General features: G+C 42.9%; 1 protein-coding gene across 5 annotated transcripts in view; it reads right to left on the minus strand.

The window, feature by feature from the left end:
* Positions 1-477: 477 nt before the first annotated feature.
* Positions 478-18,726, minus strand: part of TACC1 (transforming acidic coiled-coil containing protein 1) — a 101,932-nt gene continuing 83,683 nt past the window's right edge. For all 5 annotated transcript variants that reach the window (XM_033172669.1, XM_033172670.1, XM_033172667.1 and 2 more), the window contains 6 exons: positions 17,233-17,309; positions 16,197-16,240; positions 13,553-13,713; positions 11,924-12,030; positions 11,064-11,184; positions 478-2,460 (listed from right to left, as the gene is read on the minus strand). In XM_033172669.1, the coding sequence (XP_033028560.1) occupies positions 2,392-2,460; positions 11,064-11,184; positions 11,924-12,030; positions 13,553-13,713; positions 16,197-16,240; positions 17,233-17,309 (579 nt within the window). In that variant the 3' untranslated portion in view covers positions 478-2,391. The remainder of the gene's footprint in view (positions 2,461-11,063; positions 11,185-11,923; positions 12,031-13,552; positions 13,714-16,196; positions 16,241-17,232; positions 17,310-18,726) is intronic.

Raw genomic sequence — 18,726 nt, forward strand, 5'->3', positions numbered from 1 at the left:
CCCACAGGTCTCAGGGTGGTGCCCACCAGATGTTGCTGGAGTTCAGCATGGCCAGGATGGGATTTAGACTCCAACACTATCTGGAGTGCCACAAATTCCCCATCCCTGGTTCATTCCCTCAGCACTGAGAAGTAATGCACAGTTGTGCAAGGAAAAATGTGTCCTGAGCAAGAGGGTTAACTTGGCTTAGGTTTAAAAATCCCCCTCCATGGGGAGCTCCTGGAGGGGAACAGGCATCTCCAAGCAACTCTCAGCAGCTCCCAGGATTCAGTGGGGGAGGTCATGGCTGTTTAGAGCTGCATCACAGGGCTTTAAATGTATGGTGTGAACGCCGTCTCATTGGCTGGCCAGTTTGGCCTTGTCTCACTGGAGAGTCACAAGAGGGTAGAAGCAAAACAGACTTCTCTCTCTCTCTCTCTCTCACACACACACACACAAACACCCCACAAAGCACAGTAATAAAAGGAAAACAAATACTCCCAACTTGGAAACACTTTATTTTTATTCAGGCAATGGGACATGGAAAAAAATATATTAGTAATCATTATTATAATCTCATTTGTGTGAGTATAACTCTTACAAATATTTACCTGACATAGAAAAGGGAAATTACCATACATATCAAATGTGTGATGGTAGCAAGTCACACCCACTGCACAAAGCAGCCCCAGCCACAGGGCATCCTGGCCCAGGGGCTGGAGACCCTTTGCTGGATGGTACAAGGGAACCAAAGTAACTGTCAGGTTAATATATATTGGGGACTTTGTGGCAGACAAGTGTTCTCAGCAATTGTACGCTGGGCAGACAGCAATAAATGGGTTTGTAGGCAGGTTCCTTTGTGCAAAGGGTTGTTTAGCTTTCACGGCAGAGAGAGAAAGGCATGCTGGGAACCAGAGACTAGCAAATTGCTTCTGTTCTGTTCTGGAATTAAACCGAATCAACTGGATGATTTAACTAGTCATCAGACAGATATAAGAGAATCATCCAGTCTGGATTTTTCTGATGCAAGGCTGCCCCGTGCAGCCCAATATGGAAGCACAGATTCCAAAACACACCACCAGAACCTTCCCCTCCACCCAGATTTTGAGTTCAGAACACAGGTCGCCTGTGTTACATTGACCATTTGGGAGAGAATCATATACTTCTTACAGTATGGGAACAGGCTGCATCTGCCACCACCAGAACTAAGTTGCAGAAGCCATTACAAGGTCGGTGAGCAACTAAAAAATGACAGCAATCTGGGACAGTGTAGCATGGGGTAACCCAGTGCCAAAACTGTTCCTGCTAGAGAGCACAACTGCATTAGAAACTGCACCTGTCTGCTGCAGTTTGCCTTCCATTCTTTCACCCAGTTTCCAGAGATGACAGGAGCATCTAGAATCCATTAACAGGGAGGAGATTATATATTCATATTCTTCAATGTCTAGGAGCTGTTACTCACTTGGGAGGCCCTGCATTCAAGGTGCGTTCTGGGAAATGTGCTCTCTCTCTGTTTCTGGGAGGGAACACTGTCCTCCTGCCGCAGCATTAAAGTGCACTAACTGAAAAGAGAAATTCCAGCAGGGTAGCCTATGTTGGTCTGTGCCTGAACACACACAAGAGCCTTAAGAAAATGTATTGTGGCACAAACCTTCTAGTCTACAAGACCTTATAAAGTTTTTAAGGCGCCCTGAAGCACTGCCTTTTTCATTGCCAATCATGGCTCACAAAGACTTGCTCTTGCACAATCCAGTAGACCCTAATTTGAATTCTACATGTGATCCACCCTCAGGAAGCAATCTAGACACCAGCCTGTGTCATGCAACAGCTGCATTAAAACTGGCCTTGTTGCGCACCCCCTCCAATGCAGCTTACTTCACATCTCACTTGTGCCTTCCCCATGCTCACTGCAACCGCATATGGAAAAGCACCTGTTTAGGTAAACGGCACCTCCTCCTGGCTCCTCCCCATCACCATCGGCAGGTATTTACAGCAATGTCCCTTTTCATCAGGCACCAGCTCTCAAGGCAGCAAATGCAGCATCTTCTGTGGGCTGGAGCCCCACCTAGTTGCAGAACAGAGCGGCTGCTCTCAATGCCTTCTTGCAAATAAAATGGCATGTCTAATATGTATATACTGCATATGCCTCACCAACTGCAGCTGGGCTACAAAAAGTGGACAGCGGAAGTGAAGCCAAGGAGGAGACCTGATGGAAATGAACACATAATAGGGCCTCTGATTCCCTCTTGCAGGTGAAGACTGCTTGATACAGAAGGCAAGTGCATGTGCTTTTCCCTCTCCTGCAGCAGGGGGAAGATTAGTTCTGGAGAATAAGGCAGGGTGCTCACTTGAAGATGCAGATAGACGACAGGAAGTAGCAGAGCATGGTTGCTCTGGACGAGAGAGAGGGGGTCAGTCAGCCTTTCCTAGCTTGGCAATCAGCTCATCGCAGATCTTGGTCAGTTCTTCAATTTCCTGGTTCTGAAAAACACACAAATGTAGGAAGTGAAGAGCTGTGGATTTAGGCTGTGGACACATTCCTAAATCTCCTTTCTTGTTGCCATCATTGGATGCAAGAGAATGCAGAGGGTTTGGGCTGGCGAATGGGATAATGGGATAAGCCAGAGCTTTCCAAACTGTGTCTTGCAACACATTAGCATGTTGCCTACAGTGTGTAGGCACTTTGCGTGAATGCTGCTCCCCCTGGAACTGGCAAAGGGTTAGTGCTAGTAAAACTGAATTATTGTGTCGTGAAATGATGCATGTCTAAAAAGTATGTCACCAACATGAAAAGTTTGGAAAGCTCTAGTATAAGCAGTGGACACAGTCCAGGGATGGGGAGTCTGTGATTGAGCCCACATGCTGGTGGACTCCACACAGGATCCCAATCCCTGCTGTAGAGCATTTCCATTGCAAAAGTTGAAACCTGCAAAATCCAATAAGGCACCTGTAGTGCAATGGAGTCTCCTTTAAATGCTTTCAACTACGTCACCTTTCTGTGCCCTAGGCCACATTTGGAAACCTAAGAAACTGTTGTGAACACCACAAAATTCCCCCCAAACAGGCAAAACATCTACACGCATCCCAAACCAAATCAAACACTGACAGAAAAAGTAGCTAAGGACACCAGCCTCCGAGTCCAGAACAACAAGTCCCCAAAACTCAGTATTTGAAAAAGAAACCTAGGAAGGGCTTTTGCAGGCACCAAGGTGAGTGTCAAGTTAGGGACCATAGCAATATAGGGTCTTGGTATTGAGGAAATCAACCAACATAACCAAGTTAACCCAAACAGATTCAGGAGTAATATTTGGAACACAGATTATATCATCGTTAGGATTGTACCACCCTTCAGCATATAAGGCTCCCACAACACTGAAGAAAATATTAAAAATACAGGACAAATGAAGCACAATAGAAATGAAGCACTTCCGGTAAGGGCGCCATTCCGTTTGCAGCCGGGAGCTGAATGCTCCAGTAGTTTTGGGGTTTTGGGGTGCCTGTAACCGCGCTACAGCCCCCTTAAAGCCACGGAAGGCGCGTTCCGTGGACCGGCACTCTAGCGGGCACCAGGACGTGCTATCTCCGTTCCCGATCTACCTCTGTAAAGGGGGAAATCGGGCGAGCGGAGCGCTGGCACGGCGCTGAAGAGGCCATCACAAACCGAAACTACGAAGCAGCGGGATCTGCCAGAACAGAGCGCCCTTATTCTGCCTCAATTTGGACTTAAAATGAAGGATCTGTAAGTAGAGACTTTAAAAATCAATTTGGATATAAAAGACTGTGAATTGGCTTGCAGAAAGGAACGTAAAATGAGGAAGCCCGTTCCTTTTTTGACAGCGGCTAGATGAAAGTAACGTCAGTGGAGCTGAGCCGCGATCTCTTTGTTTAAAGCTACAGGACTGATTTCACTATTTACTGCTATTTACTGCTCTTCTTTTGAACTGAAAGACTATTTACTGCTACTTATTGCTTTCCTTTGAATTGAAAGACTTCTTCTTGTGTGGATTTTTAAATTGTTTTAAGAAGACACCGCTACACCCTCTGGATTTGGAGTCCGGGTCAGTTAGCGGGCGGCGAAACTAACTTGCAAAACTGCTTTTTAATCACTGTTTCCGATCGAGATTTGGTTACTTTATATGACTCTCTGCTACTTTACTAACTTTTTAGAGACTTTTGCTGGATATACTGTTGCAGCTGCCTTGGCTAGGCTTAGCTAAGATACCCTTCTTGACTTTTGGAACTTTCAAAACTTTTGGAACTTTTAAAACTGCGCCATTAGAGCTGGAGAAGTGAAAGTATAGGGCTCTTTGTTTTAAGGAGCCGCTTGGTTTCTCTTTGTCTCTTTGTCTCCCTGCCTGCGGCTTCCTGACTGTGTCTGCCGGCCACCTGGTGTTTACAACTGGGAATGTTTTGAAATTGACTTTCTGGCTCTCTGGGACTTATCTTGCCTAAATTTGTCTACAAGAGACTCATGTAATTAGGCATCACAGAAGAATATTACAAAATAAAAAGTTAGGCCAAGAATTTATATCATCGGATAAAGTCAAGAAGAGAGGAGTTGTTATATATGCAAAGGCAAAATACAACCCAAGACAGCTGTTTAAGGATGAAGAAGGGAGATATATTGCAATTGAAATCATAGTTCAAGGCGAAAAATATATAATTCTGGGACTCTATGCACCGAATGACAAAAAGTCAACCTTTTATAAGAAAATACACGATTTGTTGTTGGACTATCTGGATTACAATGTGATATGCTTAGGAGACTTCAATGGTGCAGTTTCCACCTTAATGGATAGATCACAAAGAGCTAAAATTACAAATGATGGGAAACTGCCTAAAACGTTTTTCCAGATGATTGATAATTTGGAGTTAATAGATGCCTGGAGACTGAAAAATCCACAAGAAACAGAAGCAACTTATTTCTCGGAACCACAAAAGTCGTGGTCGAGGTTGGATTACATATGGATCTCTAAAGGTTTGGCACCAAAAATACAAAAGGCCATAATTTGCCCCAAGACATGCTCAGACCACAATGCGGTACAATTGGAACTAAAGATTCATTCCAAGGATTCCTTCAGATGGAGAATGGATGATGCAATGTTAAGAGATACCAGGCTGGTGCAAGAAGCAGCAAATAAGATGAAAGAATATTTCCAGTTAAATCTCAACCAAGGAGTGGAAAAAAGGATTGTCTGGGACGCAAGCAAGGCGGTGATGAGAGGGTTCCTAATAAGAGAAAGAGCAAAAAAGAAGAAACAACAGAATTTGGAAAAGGAAAGATTATTGAATGAAATAAAAGAACGAGAGAAGAAATTAAGAGGACACCCTAAAAGTATGCAAATTCAGAAAGAAATCAAAATCTTGCAGTCCCAGTATGCTAAGATTATAAATCAGGAAATTGAATGGAAAATTAAAATGATGCGACAAAGAACATTTGATTCCGCAAACAAGTGCGGGAAAATGCTGGCCTGGCAACTCAAAAAGAGACAAAAATTGAATATCATCACTAACTTAAAGGTTAATGAAAAGATGGTGGAGAATCCAGAGGAAATTAGAAAATGTTTTCAGAAATTCTATAAAAAATTGTACAAAGAAGATAAAGTAGAGGAGAAAGACATAGAGCAATTCTTGGAGAATAATGGCTTACATAGAGTCCCAGAAGAAAAAGCGACAATACTCAACCACCCAATTTCAACACAAGAACTGGAAGAGGCAATAAACAACATGCAGATAGGGAAGGCCCCAGGACCAGATGGACTGTCTGCCAAATACTATAGAACATTGAAGGACTGGCTGATTCAGCCATTAAAAGATGTATTCAATGGCTTATTAGAAGGAGATAGGGCACCAGACTCTTGGAAGGAGGCTTATATTACACTGATCTTGAAACCGGATTCTGACAAAACATCAATGAAAAATTACCGACCAATTTCACTATTAAATGTAGATTATAAATTTTTTGCAAATGTCATGGCCACGAGACTAAAGAGGCTGCTGAAGGACTATATCCACAATGATCAAGCAGGCTTTTTGCCTGGGAGACATATAAATAGCAATACAAGGAATATTGTGGATATATTGGAAAGACTGGAGAAGAAAATAAACACGGATGCAGTATTGATGTTTATTGACGCTGAAAAGGCCTTTGACAATATTTCTTGGACTTTCATGAAGAAAAATCTGGAAAAGATGGGGGTCGGTCAAAGATTTATGAATGGCATCAATGCCATTTATACAGAACAAAAAGCCAAAATTATCGTAAACAGTGTAATATCAGAAGAAATAAGGATTGAGAAAGGTACAAGACAAGGGTGCCCTATCTCACCTTTACTTTTTATTATGGTCCTGGAGGTGCTCCTGAATATGCTTAGAACTGATAAACAGATAAAAGGAATAAAGGTGGGAGAGAAAGAATATAAACTTCGAGCCTTTGCAGATGACGTGGTGTTATCCCTACAGGAACCTGAAAAAAGTCTTCCCAAAGCTTTAGAGACTATTGATAGGTTTGGGAAAGTAGCAGGATTCAAACTGAATAAAGCCAAGACAAAAGTACTGACAAAAAATATGACACTATTGCAGTCAGAGAAACTACAAGAACAAACTGGACTGAACTTTGTTAAGAAGGTGAAGTATCTGGGGGTGAGTTTGACTCCCAAGAATATAAACCTGTTCAAGGACAACTACGAGAAATTATGGAATGAGGTTAAAAGAGATTTAGAGATATGGACTAGATTAAAGCTTTCCCTGATGGGAAGAATTGCAGCTATAAAGATGAATGTATTGCCAAAGATGTTATTTTTATTCCAAGTGATACCTATAATTGATAGAACAGATTGCTTTAAAAAATGGCAAAAGGATCTATCGAAGTTTATCTGGCAGGGGAAGAAACCCAGAATAAAATACAAAATCTTGACAGACTCTAAGGAGAGAGGTGGATTTTCCCTGCCAGATTTGAGACTCTACTTTGAAGCGGCTGCCTTTTGCTGGTTGAAGGATTGGTTTAGATTAGATAACACGGACGTGTTGGACTTGGAAGGACATGCTAATGTGTTTGGCTGGCATGCGTATCTTTGGTATGATAAAGTCAAAGTACATAAAGCTTTCAAAAACCATATAATTAGAAATGCCTTGTATCAGGTTTGGAGCAGAAACAAAGACTTGCAAGAGAAAAAAACCCCCAGATGGATATCTCCAGTGGAGGCTAAGGCGTATAAGAGACCAAATTTGTCTGCGAATTGGTTAAAATATGCAGATATACTACAACAGGAAGGCCAAACTTTTAAGCTGAAAAGCTATGAACAATTGAAAGACGGGGTTTCGGACTGGTTGCAGTATCATCAAATAAATGAAGTTTTTAAGCTAGATAAAAAAATTGGCTTTCAGATAGAAAAATCAAAATTGGAAACAGAATTAATAGAACCGAACTCTAAAAACCTTTCCAGAATGTACAACCTATTGCTAGAGTGGCATACTAAAGATGAAATGGTGAAATCGGCAATGATTGACTGGGCTAAAGATGTGGGTCATAATATAATGATGGAGGATTGGGAGAAGTTATGGAGGGAAGGTATCAAGTTTACGGCATCTAATGTGTTAAGAGAGAATATAATGAAAATGTTATATAGATGGTATTTGACACCAGTTAAACTTGCTAAGATGTAACATAGGTTAAGTAACAAATGTTGGAAATGTAACAAAGTGGAAGGTACCTTCTATCACATGTGGTGGATGTGCCCAAAGGTTAAGGACTTCTGGGAGAAAATTTATAATGAGCTCAAAAGAGTGTTGAAATACACCTTTTCTAAGAAACCAGAGGCCTTCCTATTGGGCATAACCAACCATGAGATATCCAGGAAAGACAGAGTGTTTTTTATGTATGCCACAACAGCCGCTAGAATTTTGATTGATAAAAACTGGAAAGGTGAAGAGCTCCCAACGGTAGAAGATTGGCAGATGAAGCTAATTGACTTTTTGGAACTCGCAGAACTGACCGCGAAACTCCGAGACCAGAGGGAGGAGAAGATGGAAGAAGACTGGAAGAAATTTAAGGACTATTTGAAACATCGTGAAAAATTGGTTTTTTGAAGTGAAATCAGAGAAAGATAATAGGTGACAGCTAGTCAATGTTAGAGTAAAATAGTAAACAAGAAAGTAAGATAAGGTTGTTTGCAACTAAAGTAATCAATGTTTGGAATATATAATTAAGTTTATAGAGATAAGATAAGATGATATATTGAATTTGAATAGTTAAGGTGAATGATTAATAAATAATTACAAAGTTACTAAAGTAAATTAGAATTGAACGCTGGAGAGAGGACGGGGGAAGTCCCCCCTAAAGAAGAATTAGAATAAGATTAAGATATAAGATAATTGTTGTTTTTTCTTTTTTTTCTTTTTATGCTCTTTTTTCTGTTTTTCCATTCTGTATTTTGTATTTGTTTGTTATTATATGTTTTTGTTATTCTTTGTTTTTGTTACTTTGTAAAACCCAATAAATTCTTTATAAAAAAAGTAGCACAATAGAAATATTGTAAAAACACAATAATGAATCAGGCCATTGAACAATTAAGAAAAATAAAAAATAGCAATATCACAAGATCAGGAGAATACTGAAAACTCAATGTACATTTTGCTGTCCATCTTAAAGGAATTTCAAGCAGCATGTAGTGGATTCAGACATGGGCGTACCCAGGCAGGGGCAGAGGGGGGCAGCTGCCCCCCTAGAAGCAAGCTGCCCCCCAGAAGCAAAAATGATCAGTCTTCTCCTGGGTCTGGCTTAAAAAGCAGCGCTGCTACCATTGCTGAATGCTTGTTCGCTGAGACTGAGCAAAGAGGGAAGTGTGCTGGGTGAAAACTTCTGGAGAGGACTGGAGATTAAGATATCCCTGATTCCCCCCCCCCCCCAGCTTCCTTATCAGTCTCCAGACGTTTTCACCCACCTTAGACTGCTTGATAAGAAGCAGGCTACTCTGTGACCTATTAACGCCTAATCCCAGTTGATGGTCCTGGTCGCTAAAACTGACTCCTGCCCCTCCCCCTCACCCCCACCCTCCATGGTTGTATGATCTCTGGAAGGGAAGACGGAGCTTTCTCTGTGCTGCTGTTTTGATCCACAGCAATCTTTTGGTGAGTGACTTTACCCCCTTGTCCATTGACTTTAACCCCCGCCCCCGCCTTTTTTTAACCCCTAAAAAAAGTGTTTGGGTGATTTTTTCAAATCTAAATTAAAACTAAACAAAGTCTACCTAACTGGTAGTAAACAAACACACATGATTCGGTGTGCTTGTGTGTTGATGTACTTTCTATTGCTGGATTGATGACTGGAGTATAAATACAGGTAGGTAGCTGTGTTGGTCTGCCATAGTCAAAACAAAATAGAATAAAAAATTCATTCCAGTAGCACCTTAGAGACCAACTAAGTTTGTTCTTGGTATGAGCTTTCGTGTGCATGCATACTATAAGGGTCTGTTGACTTCTCTTTCAGTGTATCTGAGCACACAAAAGCTCATACCAGGAACAAACTTAGTTGGTCTCTAAGGTGCTACTGGAAGGAATTTTTTGTTTTATTTTGTTTTGGAGTATAAATAAGCAGTGATGTTTTCCTGTGCTTTTCAAACAACTCACTTCTTTGCATTTCAGAATACCATCTTGTCACCACTTAATGGTTAACACTTGCTTGCATGCAAGTAATTAAAGTAAATTATAAGCTATTTAGGCATAAAGTGTTAGTGTTCTGATATGCTGCTGCATGGAAGAGGTGTGAGTTGCTATGTCTCCTTGCTTTCTGATTCTTATAAAGTAGTTGAGAAGTAAAGGAATATATGAAGAGATGCCAACTTATGTGACCAACATCTGTGCATACTGCACCTGTGAAACTTATATTATGGTTCCTAGCAATTTCACTGCTTGAGTTCTCAAATTGTCAAAACCTCATAGGAAAAGCCTGTGTGAATAAATTGGCCCATAAAATCTATGTGTAAGATTGGTTTAATTATCCTAACAGGAGTTATAATTTTTTTTTACTGTTTAATATTTTGTTTTGAGGTGGAATGTGCTGCTATTTGTGAGACCAAAAGTATTTTTTGGGGTGGGTAGGGGCCTGCTTTAAATAAGAGTTACCTTAAAAGACTAACAAATTTAGTATGGTGTAAGCCAGTGGTGTCCAAACTTTTTTCAAAGAGGGCCAGATTTGATGAAGTGAAGGGCCGTGAGGGCTGACCAAAGGGCCGACCAAAGTTGTTAACCTTTTCCACGGTTGAAGTTGTTGAGGTTTTTAAAGGATTTTACCCCAGGAAATAAACTGCCACAGGGGCCGGATTAAACCAACTGGTGGGCCGAATTAGGTCCCCGAAATGGACTTTGGACATGCCTGGCTGAAATTTCAATTCAGTGGAGCTGAATAAATAAATAAATAAAACCTCCCCTCCAGTAGTTTCAAGCACTACTACAGGCTCCACATAATATCTGTACTGTATTGTTTACTGTGACGGCACCTGCACTTTGGAACTCCCTGCCTATTGCAGCAAAGCACGTGCCTTTGCTAGACTCTTTTCGGGCACCTGCTAAAAGCATTCTTCCTTAGGCAAGCATACCTAGATGCTTAGGAAGTTGAAGTAATCTTAATCTTAATCTTAATATTTTTAAATCAATTACTTCAGAAGGTCTAGTCCCTAAAAAAAGGCTCAACAACTAAAATGAACTGAACCCCTAAAAAACAGGGCATTCCTCAACTTTGAGCTGATCCCCCAAAAACGGGGGTAGATCACTGCCAGATTTTGTATTCTGAAAGTAGATCACAGTCTCTTGGGAGTTGGCCACCCCTGGTATAAGACATGTAAATAGAATAAAAATTTAAAAAAAAATTCAAGCAAATAATTGTAATAACTACCGTAATAAAGCACTGCTATAATTATATATAATTTTCCTAAGATTTTGGTTTCATTCGCCTTTCCGTGCTGAAATGTCACAACCTGAACGCCCATGGCTTGCCCCCCCATAGTTTTGATCCTGGGTACGCCTCTGGATTCAGACAATTTGCTCTTTTCTTTGCAGCAGGAAAAAGCTAAGAGAGGCTCCTTCACCTTTTGCTGGAGGGCCCTCTCCAGAGACTCCACCTTCATTTGTTCTTTTCGGAGCCCAGCGTGAAGAGCTGCACTCTCCGCTTTGGCCTTGTTGCGCACCTGAGCAATTTCTTCATTGGCTCTGCATTGAAGGGGGAAGACAGCAAGAGAAACAGAGATACAAATAAGGTTAATCTTCTGGATGGCCCTTGAGAGTGACAGTATTGTGCTCAGCCAAGCTGTAATAAAAATGTCCTTAGCAGAGAAAACTGACTCTCAGTTTGTGGGTGAAGGCTTTCAACTGCGGGATTTGGTGTCTGCAATAAAGCAGCCCACTGTTGATATTATTCATGATGCGCTGCAATCCTTTGGCAGTGGAGGCTGGTCCATCACAGCAAACAGGTAGCTCTGCCCACCAACCTTGCTCTGCCCTCAGACAGCTGCCACCTGCCTGCCTTCCAAGCCTCCTCTGCCTTAAGCCTCAGTGTTTCCCTCCAGCATGGAGGATGATGGGGACAAAACTAAAATTAACTAGCTCTGCTTTTCGCTGGCTCTGGCTGCACCAGCTGTTGTTCACTCTGCTTCCACCTTATCACTCCCCAAAGAGCATCAGCCACCACTGATCCTTCAACTGCTTATCGTCATCATTATTCCTGAAACTTGAGCTTGTACTTGTATATTCTGTTGCAGGCAAAGACGCTTTTGCTCCCCATCCCCCCTAATCAAGACACCATGAGAACCTTCCTCTGGCCTCACTTGCTTCCCCTTCTCCTCCTCCAGCACACCCACAGGGAGGAAACGGGAAGCTTTCACTCCAGCTTTCTGTTAACCACAGTTCAGTGTTGCCATTCTCTCTTTCCTGAAAGCCAAACATTCCTTACTTGTCCAACTTCTCTTCAGCATGGATTTTCAAGGCCTGGTACCGCTGCTCTTCTTGCTTGACCCGAGTGAGATAATCCTGAGCACACTTCTTCAACGCGTCCTCATTCTAGAAGTCAAAAGTTGGAGGAAGATGCAAAAGGTTAAGCAACAAAAGATGCAAGTGTGTCAACTGGCAGAACATCTAGATGGAGAAGCTAGCAAAGTTCTCCAGAGCTGAACTTGGAGGAAGTACTTCAAAGGCTTCTTAAAGTCCATAGGGAAATAGCATTCAAGCTTCACGAGCTTCTAAATTCTTCTCCAGCGCGGACTGAAATCTGACCTGGAGCAGAATTGTTGGCTTCCTGATACTGCCCCATTGGGCAACATCTGAATCGCCTGATGCCATGTGATGTCAGGAAACAGACTGGTGGAGGTGCCCACATTTCGGTCAAAAGGGGTGCAAAGAGGGTGGGCCAGTTCTGGATCCAGCCCTCCAATGGAGATTATACATTCATCAAAACGAATGCACCCATTTGGATAATGAATATTAAAGAATACACCTTCATAAACTAGGTGTTCTTAAAAAAGATGAGACTTTGCAAGAGGCTTAATCCATAAATCCTTGACTAATACTAATACATAAATGCAATAATATTTTGTGCCATCAAACTGTTGAATTTGTAGTTGTGTGTGGAAGGGAGGTCCGTTGGTGGTGTGGGGTTCCTTTGCTGTGCTGTTGTATCGTGAGGGGAATAGTGTTTGTATGAGGTACGTTTTCTTTACATTGCAATGTAGTTGAAGCAAAATTCCAAGTATGATTGATACTTGGCCAATAAATTATTCCTAATTCCTATTCCTAATATGTGAGGGGGATTATTTCCTCTGCTAAAATACGGCAATTGTGCAGTTGACTGCCAGCTGCCGGCGGTGATTGGACAGATGATAGGTGGCTTTGGCGAGGTGTGCAAAACCTCCTTCCCAAAAAGCTCAACAACTCTGGGCAATCTCCCATCATTTCCTTAATTCGGAGTCCCCAAAAATAGGGATCGCCTTATACACGGGGGCATATTATACATGGAAAAATACGGTAATATAATTTAATTTCACTTGATAAGTAAAATGTGTGTAAAATTGCCTAGAAATCATTAAAAATGCTAACCAAGTACTTGCAGTTTTACTATAAATTATTATTGTTGTTGTTAATAATAATAATAATAATAATAATAATAATAAGGCATTCCTGACATTCTCAGAAGCTAAAATTAAAATTCTTTGGTTTTCTTTGGTTTTCCAAAAGCAGATTATGTGCTTCTTCCTTGGACATAGAGCTACTAAATATTGTCCAATCACAAAAAGAATAGCAGATTTGAATCACACCCAAAAACATATTTTTAAGACCCCTCACTGAAGAAATTTGCAAAAAATCAATTTCACCCCAAAAAAGATACTCCCTCCTGCATCAGGGTACCTGTGGCCCTTCAGAAATTACTGCATTCAAACTCCCATCAGCCCAGCCAGCAGGGCCAATGGTTAGGGGTCCAGGAACTTCTGGAGCCCACAGGTCCCCCGCTCTGGCCTACAGCAGACAAGGCAGGGATTCTGAGCTACAGGTAAGAAGGAGAAAAGGCCTTTTTATGCAGAGAAAGGACCTTCTTAAAGCCTTCCAGGACCCCCTTCAGGTTCTCATATCTCCTGAACAGGTCGGAAAGGGACCGTTCCACAGAATTCAGGTCAGACAGAGCCTGCTCCTTCTCCATCGTCAGTTGCTGAAGACTCTTCTGGGATGCCATGTTTGTCTTCTGTTCATCCTCTGTGGATTCAGATGAAAAGGAGAACATTAAGCCTACCTGGAAAGTATTGGCTCCTAAGTAGCAGTTAGGCGTTCCTTCTTCCCCAGCTATGATTCCTATCAGAGAAGACAGTGCTAAACAGCAGTGCAGGAGGGCAGGTTTTCACGTGTTCCAAGAGCTCCGCCAAAGAGTGCCACTGACCTGGCACCCTCAAGAGGTTTTGGACGACAACTCTGAAGGGCACCAGGTTGGGGAAGGCTCACTTAATTCCAAATTAAGGTAGGTAGCTGTGTTGGTCTGAAGTAGTCAAAAAAAAAAAAAAATTGTCCAGTAGCACCTTATAGACCAACTAAGTTTGTTCTGGTATAAGCTTTTGTGTGCATACACAATTCTTTAGATACCAATTCCAAATGGAGAGGTATCCTATCCTTGATATCTGCTATTTCCCACCAGTTAGACAATATTTTTTAAAAAGAGTGCTGTTGTGCTCTGTTCTGCCTCTGCGGAGCCAGGGAACCAGGCGGAGGGCCTTCTCGGTAGTGGCGCCCACCCTGTGGAACGCCCTCCCATCAGATGTCAAACAGATAAACAACCCCACAACTTTCAAAGACCTCTGAAGGCAGCCTTGTCTCCAGAAGTTTTTAATGTTTGACGTTTGCTGTGTTTTTATTATGCTGGAAGCCGCCCAGAGTGGCTGGGGCAACCCAGTCAGATGGGAGGGGTACAAATAAAAAAAATCTTATTATGATGGGAATCTGGTTGGCCACTGTGAGAACAGGGTGTCGGAATACGCTGCGTGGATCCGTCAAAAGATCCGCGGTTGTTCATTTGTTTTAATGGGTTTTTGAGAACTACTTTTAGTATCTTTACGCGTGAAAGCAAAAGTGAAAGTAAGAATGAATAGTTGGTTTACCAATAAGATTAATCCGCCTTTAATTTGTAGTTCCGGCAATATTTGAAGTTATCAATGAACGTTAAATCTGCTTCCCGCCTTTTTGGAGGGCAGCAACAGTGGTTTTATTGGTTGAGGCATCGATCGTGATGTCACATCTGTTCCCTAATAAAAGGCTGAGGCTCCCCGCTTAGGCACGTTTTATTCTTTTGGGAACTTTTACTTTCAGTTCAGGTTTAGTTTAAGGGATTTTGGGAGCGGGCTGGTTGGGTTGGATGGGTTTTGCTTTTAGTTAGGTTTAGTTCGCGGAAGATATTCGGTTTAGCTTTAGTTAGACTTTTAGGTTTAGCCTAGGGCTAGAATTGCGGAAGATATTCGGTTTAGATTTAGATTAATTTAGCATCGCGGAAGAATTGGCGCGCAGGGACTTAGAGCTCAGGGAAACTTAGCTTAGGGCCAGAAGACGAGCCTATGCGGGTTTTGCCAAAGCCACAAAAGAAAGATCCGGTGTCTGTCGTCATTTGGGGAAAAGGGGGTAAAGGTTTTAAGAATTTTAATTTCAACGCAATGTCCTTGGTTTGGTTCACATGGTTCAGATTCAGGGCGTCCTTTGGTTTTCGAGGCATCCATTAGTTTTCGAGGCATTATTTTAGTTAGAAGGCATTCAAGAACTCACACACCTTCGGAGTCATTTTCCGTCTTACTCAGCTTCCTTCAGATTGTGAGACTTGGCCGGCGCCCGTGCTCATAAGCACGCGGAACGCTGGCCGCTTTTCCCCGCTACTGGTACCTCGTGCATGGGCAGCCTAAGTTTGTGCACGAGGAGCTCCAGCACCCGAACCCCGACAACAGGGTGCTGGATTAGATGGGCCTTGGGCCTAATCTATCTGGCTCTTATGTACTTATCATGCTTGCAGAGACCAGACACATTGCATTGAAACTGCATTTGTGAACAGCCCTGAGATCTACAGGTACAGACAGGGCGGTATACAAATTTAATAGAATGAATGAATGAATTGTAAGGTCTTCAATGGCTGCTCATGAGTAATCAGCCTGACGCCGAGGTTTCTGAGACTAGGTTTCTTTATTGTGCAAATATGTACAGTGCAGCTATAAAAAAGACGTCCAGCTCATCCTTCGGCAGAGTCCGGGAATGACCCCTTCCGGTTCTTTGCCCAGCATAAAAGCCGCGGGATGCGGAACCCCTGCCTCTGTGTCTTTCCCCCCTGCGCAAGTGGGGAGACGGAAGAGGTGCCTCCCCTCCGTGCTCTGCTTGGTGCAAGGGCTCTCCTTCCCTGTCAGAGCCCTGACTCCTACTTCCCATTCCCATCTCTCCCTCCCCACTAGAGGGATCACTGCCTTCCTCACTGGAGGAAGATGAATTGCTCAGCAGTTGAGGCGGGGGCTCGAGATCCCAATAAAGCCCTGGCAACTCCTTGCCTTGAGGCGAGGGCAGCCCCCTGACATGAATGAATGAATGAATGAATGAAGATATGCCTCCTCCTCCTGCACATTTATGGCCTGGATTATCTGGAGGGGATGATCTATAGAGGATGAGGCACTGGGCTGGTTAGCTTTCTTGTCCCTTCTGCCCACAAAGCCATGGCTTACCTATCATCTGGGCAATGGTCTTCTCGTATTCAGCCACAATCTTCCTAGACAGAAAATCAGGAAACAGCACACAAGAATCAGAATTGCTCACTTCTTGCTTCAGTGAACCAGCTCCACCCACTCATCCTAGGGCCGGATGCCTTTTACATTATTTCATCCTTATGCAAGACAGACAGACAGCCATCAAAGTTTCTCTTCTGCAGGCATCTTAAGATGCATGCAAACTTGAGAATGGTTACATACACATCCATTTCACTGCATAGACCTCTTTGGCTTCCAGAACTCTTTCCAAAAATGTAGGTAAAGAAAACTGACACATTTTTTGGTTTGGGTGCTTTTTGGTTAACAAACACCTATGTACAAATTTGTTCCATTTGTATCCTGTTCTTTCTCCTAATATGGTACACACAAAGGTCCTGCTCTTTTATCTTCACAACCACCCTGTAAGGTAGGCAGGTCGGATTCAGAGGGACAAGCTGATGATCACCCAGGAAGTCTTGTGGCTGAGTGGAGATTGACTTGGGGTCTTCCCTGCCCAGGTCAAATTCCTAGGCCAGGGACACTAGCCCTTGGCCAACCCTCCAGAGGCTGCATGCCAAAGGGCAGGTGTGGACAAAAGTGGATGTTACCTTTCTACACACTTAAGAGAACATGTCACTGTACTATTTTTGGTGCCTGCGAAAAACATTTTTGTTTAGACAAGCCTACCCAAATATAGACAATGTTAACATGTGTTTTAATATGTTTTTAGTTTATCAATGTTTTTTTTAACGTTTTAAATACTTATTGTTAACTGTTTTTACCAGTAATTTTATTGGTTTATTATTTTGAAAACAGTTTTCAGGGTATTTGGTTTGTTTGTTTTTACAATCAATTGGTATATAAATTTTATGAAATAAAAAACTATACACTCCCACATGTACATCAGCTGAGGTAGGGGGCTATCACTCTCCTTGCTCAGCAAATGATTGATCAAACTACAGGAGAGGGGGCAGTTTACATCCCCACCAGGGCCCTGGGCTGGATGGAGAGTTACCTCATTTCCAGAACCTCTTGCCGGCTTCCTTCATATTTCCACTTCCAATCGTTTGCTTCAATCTCTTTGGAGATGATCTAGAAAACATGGGAACAAAGAACAGCCTTTAGCTTTCCATTTCAGAGCTTTCTAACTGTAAAAAGTAATGTGTGAAGCCACTATGAGGCATTTCGAAAAATACCTAATGGGATACACTCAGAGCAGAAGGCACATATCGGGAGTGGTCAGGCGCAAGTGTAAAAACTCTGCCTGCCACTTTTAAATTGACATGGCGCCCCTTTCTGTGGGTAGTAGTAGCTTGCATGTAAACATCACCCACCTCAGACTGGGTGGACCCCCTGGCAGGCCTGGAGCCCAGCGCTTCTGAGGCACTAGCAGACTTTGGACAAGGCTACCTTCCACTTTCACATGCTCAGGCTCAGGCCCAGGCTGTGGGGGCCTGTCCTGAGCCCAGACCCAGACTGTGGTTATCTCATTTCCAGAGGGCAGAACAGTGAGTCTGAGAGAGCTAGAGCAGGCTCCTGGCATTTACTGCCAGCCCTGGCCACTTGATACTGCCTGCCAGTCAGAGGAGCTGATGTCCTTGTCTGCATTTGAAGAGGCTGCAAAGCCTGAGTGCTCTGTAGCTCACAGGGTTAGACCTCGGATCAGAAGATTCCTGGTTGAAAACCCTGATCCCTTGCACACCATACAATGAGATGGGCAAGCTTTTCTCTTGGGGTGCTTCTCAGCCTTTGCAGACCTGGAACCCAAACATACATTTGTGGACCCATTTCTGAATTTTTTAAATCATTTACTTGTTTAGTGGCATTGCTGCTCCTGTGACTCATCCTCGGTCATGCTTTGATGTCCCCAAACCCATGAGTTTGAAGGCCAGTCTATGGGGACTGTGCGGGGGGGGGGGGGGAGCGGAGCACATTCTCTCTCTGCCTTTTCTTTCTCATTCCCTCTTCCTCCCAGGAGTGACAGGAGAGGGACTGATCACTCACAGATGCCTTTGGCTATTAGGCCTGAGGCTGCAGGTTGCCCACCCCTGCTTTTTAAAAACAGACGGAAGCTTGGTGCTGACCTTTAAAGCCCTAAACGGCCTCGGCCCAGTATACCTGAAGGAGCGTCTCCACCCACATCGTTCTGCCCGGACACTGAGGTCCAGTGCGGAGGGCCTTCTGGTGGTTCCCTCACTGCGAGGAGAAGTGATGTTACAGGGAACCAGGCAGAGGGCCTTCTCAGCAGTGGCACTCGCCCTGTGAAACACCCTCCCACTAGATGTCAAAGAGAAAAACAACTACCAGACTTTTAGAAGACATCTGAAGGCAGCTTTTAACGTTTAATATATTATTGCATTTAATATTCTGTTGTAATATTATTATTACTATAGCCCATTTCTACCTCAACATTTTGTAACTGATTTTAAAAGTACTTTATCATTCTTAGTGATAAAGCACTGTTCTCAAACATAACCCCACTGGAATTGCAACTACAGAGATCGTTCTG

Source organism: Lacerta agilis, chromosome 15, assembly GCF_009819535.1.
Source record: "Lacerta agilis isolate rLacAgi1 chromosome 15, rLacAgi1.pri, whole genome shotgun sequence".
Lineage (NCBI taxonomy): Eukaryota > Metazoa > Chordata > Lepidosauria > Squamata > Lacertidae > Lacerta > Lacerta agilis.